This window comes from Leuresthes tenuis, unplaced genomic scaffold, assembly GCF_036924035.1.
Source record: "Leuresthes tenuis unplaced genomic scaffold, fLeuTen1.0.hap1 SCAF_2, whole genome shotgun sequence".
Classification (NCBI taxonomy): Eukaryota; Metazoa; Chordata; class Actinopteri; order Atheriniformes; family Atherinopsidae; genus Leuresthes; species Leuresthes tenuis.
Genome location: NW_027325356.1, coordinates 3570356 through 3582677, shown reverse-complemented (window position 1 = coordinate 3582677; position 12322 = coordinate 3570356). Strand labels below are relative to the sequence as shown.

The window sequence follows — 12322 nt, the reverse complement described above, 5'->3', positions numbered from 1 at the left end:
AATTCATCCTCAACAGTATTAAAAGCTCGTCATTTACCACTTTTTCACATGGTTCTAAGTCTGTCTGACTGAGGGTTGGTGGAGTCAGAAGTCTCTGCAGATGGTTTTGTCACCTGTTCCACTCAGATGAGCATCACAGCTCTTTTATCTGAACTCCTCAGAACAACTGACAGACTTCAGCAGACATGTTGCAAAGATCAGACTGATCCCTGTTCTTTTAAATAAAATGATGTGCCAATTCACCAATTATCGTCCCGTTGATTAAAAACCCCCTGATTCATAGTTCACCGTCACGTTAAGTGATAACGTTAGAACTTCAGAACTCCTCAATAAACTATCAGGCAGAATATTTTTTATCTCAATAAACTAATTGGTTTCCTCAATCTAAATTTAGGGCTTGTGTGGAAAATCTGATCATATATTTGGTGTATTTATGCAAACTTTAAAGCCCTACCGATAATGCATGGTGTAATATTAACAAATCAATATTATATACATTGTGCACGTTTTCAGATACAGAAATGATATCCTTCACTTTTTATTATTAATAAATGCATAGATCTTGTCTTAATGCTGTTTTCTGACGTCTCAGATGCGTGTTTTTTTGTTATCTTTAAGTGTGACTGTTTGAAGCTGTGATGGGAGAACTGGGTGCTAAAGATGGGCCACGGGTGGAAAGGCCGGTTTGTTTTTAACAACCGGTTGTCATAGTTTTCCCACCAAAAAAGTCAATTAAACTCCGAGGTTAAGGGGTTAAAGTTCAATCTGTGATGAGGAACAGAGATAGGAAAATGACTGGCAGAGCGATGAAAGGTGGAGGAGTCACTAGATAAACTGAAACAATACCACTATTCATATTAGAGTGGCGCCAGCTGCTGCAGTCAAATGAGGCCCTTGTTCTTCCTGTGAGCAGTCAAACGTCACCTGAGCTCAGCATGTTGATGAGCCTGTGCTCTGATAGCTCCTGACACACCGGCGAGGATGGCGAAGAGTCCAGGTGTTGACCTGAACATGGAGGCAGCAGAAGGAGGCCTGAAGGAGCTGGTGCTGAGGTGGTTCACCGAGACGCAGGCGCCGCTCATCATGCACAACGGGAACTTCCCCGACTGGTTCCAAGGCCTCGCTGCTCGAAAGTAAGCGACACGGGAGGAGCTCTGCTGTAGCACCTGTGGGGACGAGTGAGGAGAAGTTTGATTCTCGAAGTCGGATTCTTAACATAAAGATAAACGCAGAGGGGTGTCGATGTAGCATTTTATCTGCATATGTTTCAGTAGATGTCTGAAGCCTGCTGCTACAAGGTCAACGTCGTGGTTTTAACGTGTTTATTTGAGGTTCTGAGAACATGCAGTACTGAAATATAATTTCCATGCATGTGAGCTTAAACTTTCAATTCCAGCTGTTTGAATGTTTTAGGCATTAGTTATTTTTAAATGACCAACCATATCCATGACATGCAGCCAAATAGGCCATTTTTCTTTTATATGGTCAGTTTATTTTCCAATAAAGCTAATATTTTACCTGTAAAAAAACATTTTTATATAGCAGAACTACAAGATTTATAGCAGAATAAGCATTTTTTTATGGTAAATCATGATTTTAAGCAGCAGTAGATTGTAATTTTTACCTGTTTATTGACAAATGATGAATTCTCCACATACAAAGTGATATTTTTCTACATGTTAGTTTATAATTGTTCCTGCTTTTGATGATGCGTTTGCACACAGGATGGTTACCGTGTTGCATGTTCTGAAATGAGATGGCTCACTGAAGAACTGTTTCCTGTATCTGTGTCACTTACCTAACAAACTGCTTCAGGAGACCAGCAGCAGGTCCTGAGTCTGTTTATTTCAATAGATGAAGTGAAGGTGAAGACAGATTTTGATCCATTCTTTCAACCCAAAGTCTCTGAGGGAAACATTAGATCCATTTTACAGAAGCCATCTGCACATTTTCTAGCCAAGCTAGGACAGATATAGTAAAAAGAAAAGTGACAAAGCCCATAAACTCGAACAGGAACTCCCAAGAAAACATAAATCCTGGTAAAATGTGGACGATAAGGAATGAGAAGCCACAGAGTAGAGAAAATATCGTACATACAAAGAACATATGTGTGAGCTGAAGTGAAAAGATTTGAAAACAAACACAGGAAGTCAAACAAAGGAAAACTGGAAGGAAAGCTGACCAGAAGAATCAGCAACCCGAATGACCTGAATTGGGGTTTCCATGTTTACATAGTAAAAAATCAGTTTGACACGAGCTGTGAATCTGGAAGCAGATCTTTGTGATTTCAGACTGATCTGTGTGTGTGGGTGGAATAAACAGCAGGATGAGCCGGGCTGAGGTTCATGACATGATATTTTTAAACCTAGTTTGCCTGCGTGTGTCTCACTCTGCTGCAGGGATGCAGAAGATCTATTGAAAGATAAAGCTCTGGGAAGTTTCCTCATTCGCCTAAGTGATAAAGCCATCGGATACATCCTGTCCTACAAGTGAGGCAAATTAAGTCTGTTGGAACTAGTTTGAATGTGTTTAAATTCCTGACTCAACCCACGGTTTCCTCCTCAGGGGCCACGACAGGTGCCGCCATTTTGTCATCACCCAGAATCAAGAAGGACAGTTTGTCATAGCTGGAGACTGCCAGCTGTTCGGCAGTCTGACTGAGCTGATAGAGCACTATAAGGTCAGCCCCATTCAGCCGTTTGGAGAGTGCTTGATCTCCAGCTGTCATGAGGTGAGAACTGATTGATTTTTAGGGTTCCTTTTTTAGTTTAGTGGCATATTACAACTTGCAGAAACATTTTCAGGAGGAATGGAGTTTGGAAGATGGAAAAGGCATATTCTGGAAGTGCATTTGCCCCCCCAAATTTAAGCTTTTAACCTTAGTGAGCACGGAAGCTTGTACTGAAGCACTTAAATTGTGCTGTGGCCACTAGTTTGATTTACTACGCCTTTATTTCTGAGAATCAGTGTTTTTTTTTTGGCACAAATCAAGTAGTAGATAAAATCTTTGGACTTTAACCCCATGAACTGGATTGTTCTCACAGAAGTGCATTTTTGGGAGTCGCAGTGAACCTGTCTGCTTCATTGGAGAGCACAAGTTAATACTTTTGACTTTCTGAAAAAAGAAACATGAAATATGTTTTGTGATGCAGTCGTTAAGAATTTTGGCCATTGAATTATGACATAACTGACCATATGAGAGCTTATTCCAATGTGAAACTAAACTATATAACCTGAACCCTTATTTTTGTAACCCCCCTTCCCAACTCTCAAAGTTAAATTTGATTAAACTTTATATAAAAGCCATTTGGTCAAACTTTGCATTGTCTTAAGGCTTCAGCAATCTGCAAGCACATTCCTAAAATCTGTTTCACAGTCGGTTTATCCATTTGAAAGCATATATTTTCTCTTAGATACTCCCACTTCCACAAGATTTGGTAAAGGTCCATCATGAAATTTTGTTTGCTCCAAATTAGGTAATACCAACTAGGTGTATTGTTGATGTTGACATATTAACATTACCTAATGAGCTGATGACACCGAGTAATGTCGCTCACACAGTAAAAGTTTTAAGTGACTTCTTAGGTAGGAACATAAGAGTTCCCATTTAGCCTTGTGACTTATTGCTGATTTAGAAATGTTAGCATGCTAACATGTTAAGATTAGATAACCGTCTTAAAACTACCTTCTACAGAGGCTAAATCTGCTTAGCCACTTCTATTTACAAAATGTTAGCATACTATGATGCTACATAAGATTACAAAATGTTAACAGAAAAGATGTTAGCTTCACAAATGTAATGTAAATGAGTACTGTCATAGCTAATTAAGCATGCTAACACATTAGATAAGATTCACCCTCACAAAGTTTTAAGTAAATCAGCATTTTAAGTCCTGACTAGTCAATGTTAGCTTGCTAACATTTATCAAGGGGGAATACAGACTCGTTTTAGAAAGGTAGTTTTAAGTGCTAATTCACAAACAAGTAATCTCATGGCACTTTACTGAGAAAATAATGACGAAATAATAAGATTACCATTTTTGGATGCTAAGTCTGCATTGTCAGTGCTAATTAGAAAATATTAGGATGCTAATATTGTAAATCAGAGCATCTCTCATATCAGCATTGCCAATGCTAACTATACTAGCATGCTAAGATGCTAAATAAAAACATTTAATTGTTCATGCAAATAAGTAAATGTTAGTCTGCAAACATACTACATAAGATTTCCTCAAAAGAAACTTAAATATATCAGTGCTGTCATTGCTAATTTGAAAATACTAGCGTGCTAACTTCTTATAGTAGCTTATGAAGAATTTGTTTAGATTGCAGTTTGCTCCGTGGTTGTTTTTTAGCATGTCTTGAAATCTAACTTCTAACCTTAAAAATGTGTCTTTTAAGCTGAGACTATGGGAGTAGCATCTAAACTCATATCAGTCCCTTTCTACTCTAAAGCTAAATTTTAAACATATCTGTCCACTATAAGAACAAACAAAGTTTTTAATGTGTTTTAAAATTCAGACACATCCTCATCAATATAATGACTTCAAAAAATCCACTACATGTGACTCATATTATATGAGGAAATATACTCAACTAAAATAAAATAAAGTGCTGAATGTACTGAAATATATTTACATTAATATTTTGGCCAGAAAAGGGGGAGTTAGATTTTATGGCTAACATTTACATGTTGTGCCTTCTTTAGCCTCACAAAGCTTTCATGACTTTAAGGTTTTATACTTGATCATTTTTGGCCATAAAAACTCTTGTCAACAGAGAAGTCTCGGCTTCCTGTCCAGAAAAATCTAGAACAAGAGGCTAGAAACATTTCTTCAGGAACAGTTGGGATAAGCGTACAGCTTTCATGACCTCAGTTTTTTTTTTTTTTTAATGCTTAATCTATTAAAAAGACAAGCCTCAGTTGCTACATTACCTGTGTAATTTGACTGGTGTCTGCATAATTTCCATGTATTTTCACTTGTTAACATCAGTGGATTCGGAGACATAAAGTGACACTGGCTGTTATTTTCAGGAAGATGCTGGTGAGGTGTATGATGTGGTGAATGCCACCAAGTCTGGGGTCAGCGTACAAGCTCTGCGGAACATTTGGGATCACAAAATTGATCATCAGAGAGAAGCTGGTAATAATCAAAGGATCCAGCATCAAAACGAATCTCCTCGAACTCAACCTCTTGTGCTGCCGTTAAAATCCAGAAACAGAAAGCTGACAGGGACGGTGTCTGTAGATGCTGCGTCTCTCTCACAGGTAAGATGGAAACAAGACCCGACTGACAATTGAAATCTAATGTGAAACAGCCTTTTAACAACTCTATACTTATTAAAATGTTCTACAAAGTATGTGTTGTGTTTGGCTCTTTTGTGAAGAGCTCACAACCACTTTTTGAGCCACACGGAAAAAAAAAAATTTGAATCTAGCCAGGATGTAAGTAAATAAATACACAGAGTCTCTGTGGTGGGAATATAAATACTAGTTTAATGAAATGGAAATAAAAACAGAATGCAGTGAATTACAAATCTCATAAACCAATATTGTATTCACAATAGAACATAGAAAATGATCAAATCTTGAAAGAGAGACATTTTAGTATTCGGTGAAAAACATTTGCTCATCATGAATCTGATGGCAGCAACGTGCCTCATGAAAGTTGGGACAGCTCCATGCTTCCCACTGTGTAGCATCCCCTCATCTTTTAACAACATCTGTAAACATCTGGGAACTGAGGAGACCAGCTGCTGGACCTTTGGAAGAGGAATGTTGTCCCGTTCCTGTCTGATAGAGGATTCCTGGGTCTTCTTTGTTGCATTTTAAATGTTTTCAGGTGTTGAAAGGTCTGGACTGCAGCAGCCGGACTCTTCTACTACGAAGCCGTGCTGCTGGAATAGATGCAGGATGTGGTTTAACTTTGTCCTGCTCAAATATGCAAGGCCTTCCCTGAAGAAGACATCCTCTGGATGGGAGCAGATGTTGCTCTAAAACCTGTTTATACCTTTCAGCATTGATGGAGCCTTTCCAGATGTGCAGATTTCCAGTTCCATAGCAACTAATGCACTATGAGTCTAAACAAAAAATAACGGGGAAGATAAGTAGATGAAATTATATCTAAGACTGAAACAAAAAGTACAGGGAGAACTCGTTTCTATACATTTTAAACAATAAAATCTTACAGATTTACTTATTTTCGTGGCACAACCTGTTGACAGTTTGTAAAACTTCTCATTGTGTTGTTGTGTTTTTCAGGGTGTGCCTCCAGTACCTAAGAGAGGCATTCCTTTAGGGTTCACTTTGAGTGGCTCTTTTCCTGAGACAATGCCACATCCAAGTGAAACCACGACCGACTCGAACAGAACGGAGAGACTCAGAGGAAGCACAAACACGGCACTGACTTCCAACACAGACTCATTTAACACCACAGATACAAACAGTCCTGCTAGTCTTTGTCCATCAGGCGCCATGTACTCTGAGCTGAATCATGTGGAGAGCAGGAGCAAATCTCTACCCAAGCTGGACAACAGCGACATGGAGGAGGAGTTGTACTCCAAAAAGAGCAGCAGTCCTTCTTCCACAGCATCCACTCCTCAGAAGAGGGTCACCTGTCAAACCTACTCCCTCTACGCTCCCTCTGAAGGTTTAAACAGTTCCAGGTCAGAGCAGCCGAGCAACAATCAGGACCTGCTGAAGTCCAACCCGCTTTACCAGTCCTCTGAGACACCTGGAGGGAGTTCAGCCCTGCAAGGGGGTGGGATGTATGCCGAGGTTCCTCAGGGGCAAATGCCAGCAGGACTATCTGAAGAAACCTATGAGCAGATTCCCGTCCAAAGCAACACTTATGAGTCACTGGAGGATTTGAAGACCAAGAAGTCCAAAAGCACCTGGGGATCAAATGTAAGTTAAAAAGAATAACGTGTTGCTGATACCGCTGAAAGCAAAAATCGTCGTTTTTGATTGATTTTCTTACTTTGTGTTTGCAGAATTTGATCTGGAAGAAATTTCTTCCTGATTACATGAAGAAATAAATGCTGCATCTCCGATGGAGTTCCTCACAGCAGCGTTTTGGGCCTCCTCGTTTTCTTACCTCCTGCCCTTTCAGTTGTTTCACTAAAGAAAAAAAAAGAAGTTATGCTATTGTAGTTAATAACCTGAATAAAATAATAATTATATCTTATAGTGGAACCATAGAGTCCTATATGGCCCTGAGAGGACTCCGAGTTCAATTCAAGAAATGTTCAACATCTGTAAAATTACATTTTTTTGCATTACAGGAGGTGCTGTCATGGCAATGAAGGTGGGGGCTACATGGTGAACTTTGATTATAAACTGACCAAAGAAAATGTCTGAGATTATTAGCCTCACACTTACAGCTGCGTTATCATCTCCAGACTTTTGGAGCACATGATCCTGAAGGAGATCCTGTCTGCTCTGTCTCAGCCAAGAGCAGCAAAGCCGATTGGACAGTGCTTCACGGTAAAGATAGACAAAGTCTGAAAAACTTACTCTAAGACCAGGAGTTCCTCGGGATGTGGAACATACTGTTTTGACCGAGTCAGTCAGCTGCCTGACTGAAACGGCCTGACAAAGCTTCACAATAGGAAGCCCATTCTCAGGAGATGTCCATCATTCGAGGCTTCAGGCTTTCATTTCCTGCACAGGTTTCTCACAAAGGACAGAATCTTTTGATTAATGGAAATGGTAATTTATTCAACTGCTTTTGAAACCATCAATAATAGGGTTCGGTTTACAAGCTGAATACTCCTAACTTCTGTGCTCTAAAGTACCTCTGCTGAAAATCAAGCTTTTAACCTCTTAAACACAGCCATTTTTTCCTCAGTGCTGTGGCTGAGGGTTTCTGCCTTCAACCTGCAGATCACCACTGAAAGTCTCAGAAAGACGAGGTCAGACAGCCTGTGGTTTTTCTAAGTAGACTATTTGGAGGAAGCCGGATCAACCACTGCCTGCCTGCTCGTTGGAGCTCTACAGCTAATTTGCAGGTGCTGTGAGGAACAAATTAAATGTGAAGCTAACAAGCGGGGAGAAGGTAGTCCAGGCTAGATGGATATCACAGCAGAAGCAAGACAGAGTGAGGAGCTATAGCACTCTGTGAGCTGTTGGAGGCGGTGTAGGTACCAGATCTGCTCGGGGCCCTGCGCCTGCTGGTGACATCACAGTCTATGATTGGCTGGACGTTGGCACGGTGACGTAAGGGAATGTGATTGGTCCGCACAACTTACTGAAGTAGTAAAAAAAACAACCAATTGAAGTCGTTTTTGCGGTTCTTCGTCGGAAACATGGACGGCTTTTACAAAGAAGACCCCGAGCACATCTGATTCTTATGAAATGTAGTTTGTAATAAAGTTGGAGTTTCTATTAAATAACGTCATATTGGCAAAAAATACTTCATTCATAAAATCTAAATAGTAAACCCACTACTTTATGTTTTCTTAAAAAAGCTGTTTTTTTGTGACTTTTATAGAAATGCTGACATGATTAGCTCAGTTTCCAAATACATTTTGTATTGAAAAAAAAGTTTTTTATTTATGAGTGGCAGATCTGGCAACCCGAGCACATCTGGTACCTACTCCGGACCAATCACATTCCCTCACGTCACCATGCCAACGTCCAACCAATCATAGAATGTGACGTCACCAACAGGCGCAGGGCCCCGAGCACATCTGGTAACCCGAGCACATCTGGTAACCCGAGCACATCTGGTAACCCGAGCACATCTGGTACCTACAGCGGCAAGAAGCTTCCTAGCTCCCTCCCACCTGCTCCAGGAGCGCCAGAGATAGCAGGACCTGAGCTAGGTCCAGGGCTGCCTCAGCACTTCCAGAGATTGCAGTTTTTGTAGTGAGGGAACTCTTGTTCAGCTTGGCATTGAACAAGAGTTGGCATTGTTCAGAATGCCCCATGACTTCTGACTTGGCGTTACTTCTGCTGTGGGACCTCTGTGTTAGCTGGGCTCCAGGAGACAGCAGCATCTGAACTGTTGAAAGCACAGAAAGATTAATACAGAAAGATTAATACAGTGCCGTTATGATGCTTCCACACACATACAGCCTTGTATAAATCCTACAACTTTCTTGAGAGTCACTCTCTGGCTACATTTACTGAAATTTATTGGTCATACAGTCAAGATACATTGGTTGTATAGATGTATGACTGAGTTACACCAATATTAGAATTGCTTATTAATGACACTTACAGGAAGGCTGGTATCAGCTGTGGGTATATGGAGGGGAGGGGGGGGGCAGGTTAGCATATTCATAGATTCTCATTCACTGAATGAGGAGGAGAAGGTAGAGTTTATCCTAAACAAGATCCTAAAGACGAGAGGTTTTCTTATTTATGGCAAAGATTAATTCAAATTGCAAAATTTGGAGGTACACAGATTTTTAGGAGGATTCATAGCTGGAGCAGGACTTTAATGTTATTTTCTTGTTAGATTTGGACTGTGGAGAAACTTAAGTCAATACAAGAAATAAATCCAAGATTTTATTGCTCTATCCTCGACCGATATACTGAGCTTTCTGTTGATGTGCTGGAGTGTTGTTTATAAATTTAAACTATACAACAGAAAGGTTTGGTTTGACTGAAATTACTTTTGACTTAATTTTGTGGGGTGAATGTAAAGTTTATCATATTCCTTATGCCTTTCATGTTTGCTATTCACATGTGGTATACTAAAAATAATTTGTTGAATTAAAAAAGAATAAATTGGACAAATTTCCACACAATTATGTTGCTTTTCTTTTAATAATTCTGTTGTGTCTACTTAATTTGCGACATAATCTGAAGAAAAACACATTTTTGTTGGATGAAAAAGTATTTTGTCCATGCAATTTACGTTAATCTTATGTTAAATATATTAAAACAGATCTAAGTGAGACAACAAGACTGATGTGAGTAAAACACATAAAACCTATACTGCTTCATTCAACAGCTAATGCAAAATGTGTTCAACTCAGCCAGCTAAAGTGAAACCAAGCCAAAGTAAATCAGTTTATCATCTCATCAGGATTAGGATCAGGATCATCTTCCGTTTATCTGAGGTCATGTTTATGCAAAGCAAAGAAATGTTGGATTTTCACGCCCGAGCTCAGTGGTTTTGTGCAGGATAGAAACCTAACTTTGTATGTACAAAACAGTCGGCAATTTGCCATCAACTTGCATTACGGATAATAGCTAACTAAAGATATTATCAATATAATTGATTATTAATAATAGCGAGCTAAAGTGGTTAAATAATGCAACACGGTGAGCTCAGGTGTGATGTCATTCCTGGGTCTGAGTTCTGACTTCCAAGTATCCAACTTGGAAAGTCAGATGGATGGTGAGATACATTTGAACTCAGAAGTTTGAATTCTCAAGTTCCCAGTATATAATATCCACTGGAATAATACTCTAAATCGTATTTCCAATTATACAAGTCAGAGGAATCCATCCATCCAACCATCCATCCATCCATCATCCATCCATCCATCCATCCATCCATCCATCCATCCATCCATCCATCCATCCATCCATCCATCCACATCCATCCATCCATCCATCCATCCATCCATCCATCCATCCACATCCATCCATCCATCCATCCATCCATCCATCCATCCATCATCCATCCATCCATCATCCATCCATCCATCCATCCATCCATCATCCATCCATCCATCATCCATCCATCCATCCATCCATCCATCATCCATCCATCCATCCATCCATCCATCCATCCATCCATCCATCCATCCACATCCATCCATCCATCAGTCCATCCATCAGTCCATCCATCCATCCATCCACATCCATCCATCCATCAGTTCATCCATCAGTCCATCCATCCATCCATCCATCCATCCATCCACATCCATCCATCCATCAGTCCATCCATCAGTCCATCCATCCATCCATCCACATCCATCCATCCATCAGTCCATCCATCAGTCCATCCATCCATCCATCCATCCATCCATCCACATCCATCCATCCATCAGTCCATCCATCCATCCATCCATCCATCCATCCATCCATCCATCCATCCATCCATCCATCCATCCCTCTCCAGCTACTCCTGGGGGATCCTGAGGTATTCCCAGGCCAGATGGGATAAATAATCCCACCATAGAGTTCTGGGTCTGCCCCGGATCTTCCTTTTAGATGGATGTGTCCAAAAAACCTCCAAAGGGAGGCGACCAGGAGGCATCCCAACCAGATGAACCACCTCAGCTGACTTCTTTCTATGTGGAGGAGCAGCAGCTCTACACCGAGCTCCCTCCGGATGGTGGAGCTCCTCCTCCTATCTCTAAGGCTGAGCCCCGCCCCCCTCTGAAGGAAACTCATTTCAGCCGCTGGTTTCCACGACCTCCTTCTTTGGGTCAGAACCCAGATCTGTGACCACAGGTGAGGGTTGGAACAAAGACGCAGCAGTTAACTGAGAGCTTTGCCTTTTGGCCCAGCTCCCTTAACCTCTTCAAACCCAGAGCCCCCGATATTGGGGGCGGGAGGGTCACATTTTCAGTTTGATCCAACTCTGATGAAGTCTCACAAGCGTTAGCTTTATTTTGATACCAAGATGGTTTACGCAAAGTTTGTAATTGCAGAGAAATACTCAATTAATTTTGGGCATGTCATTTTTGACCCCAGAAAAACTCTCAGGGCTGAACAGGTTAATATTGGACCAGCACAGCGCCCTCATTACAGTTGACAAAGCACCAACCCATCTGTCTATCTCTGTCTTTTCATCATCAATTGGGTTGCCAAGACATCGATCCCAAAATACACATTCAGCTGAGAATCGCTCATGGTCATGGCTTGAAGAAGCCAACAGAACCACATAATTTACAAGAAGCAGAGATCATACCCTGAGGTTCCCAAACCAGACACCCAACACCTCCAGATCCTGTCCATGAAAACCAACAGGATCGATGACAAGGGGCACTCACTGTAAATGAGCTTGATCCTGCAGTACCCCCCACAGTGTGGTAACCAAAGTCCACAAAACACATGTAGACAAACAGAATTGCCCAAATGCTGAAAGAAAACCATAAAACTGTAGGGACATTTGTTTCATCACTGCTTGATTTACGTCCAATAAACAAGAATTAATCAATTAACAAATATAAACTTAATGGATTTATATTATGCAAGCATATTTCTATCAATTCTATAAAACATGTGCCTTTGTTGTTTTTTTCTTTTCTAGGTATAACATATATTGAACTCTAAAGATAGCTTTAAAAAAGGGGTTTGGACATGAAATGTAAGAAAAATTTAAGTAAGAGCTGCACAGTTCCTGCTACTGGCCAC

At 40.6% G+C, this 12322-nt stretch overlaps 1 protein-coding gene and 1 long non-coding RNA gene across 2 annotated transcripts; one reads left to right on the top strand and one right to left on the bottom strand.

Annotated features, from left to right (window-relative positions):
• Positions 1–918: 918 nt before the first annotated feature.
• sh2d7 (SH2 domain containing 7) lies at positions 919–7071 on the top strand. Its single transcript, XM_072379900.1, has 6 exons — positions 919–1133; positions 2400–2489; positions 2566–2731; positions 5036–5269; positions 6263–6907; positions 6994–7071. Exons 1-6 carry the CDS (start codon positions 982–984, stop codon positions 7036–7038), a joined length of 1332 nt encoding a protein of 443 aa, XP_072236001.1. The 5' UTR covers positions 919–981; the 3' UTR covers positions 7039–7071.
• On the bottom strand, positions 5847–7064 carry LOC140301457 (uncharacterized). The gene is made up of 2 exons (XR_011914914.1): positions 6981–7064; positions 5847–6894 (listed from the first exon to the last, which is right to left on the bottom strand). It is a non-coding gene; the product is annotated as an uncharacterized lncRNA (long non-coding RNA).
• Positions 7072–12322: the final 5251 nt, after the last annotated feature.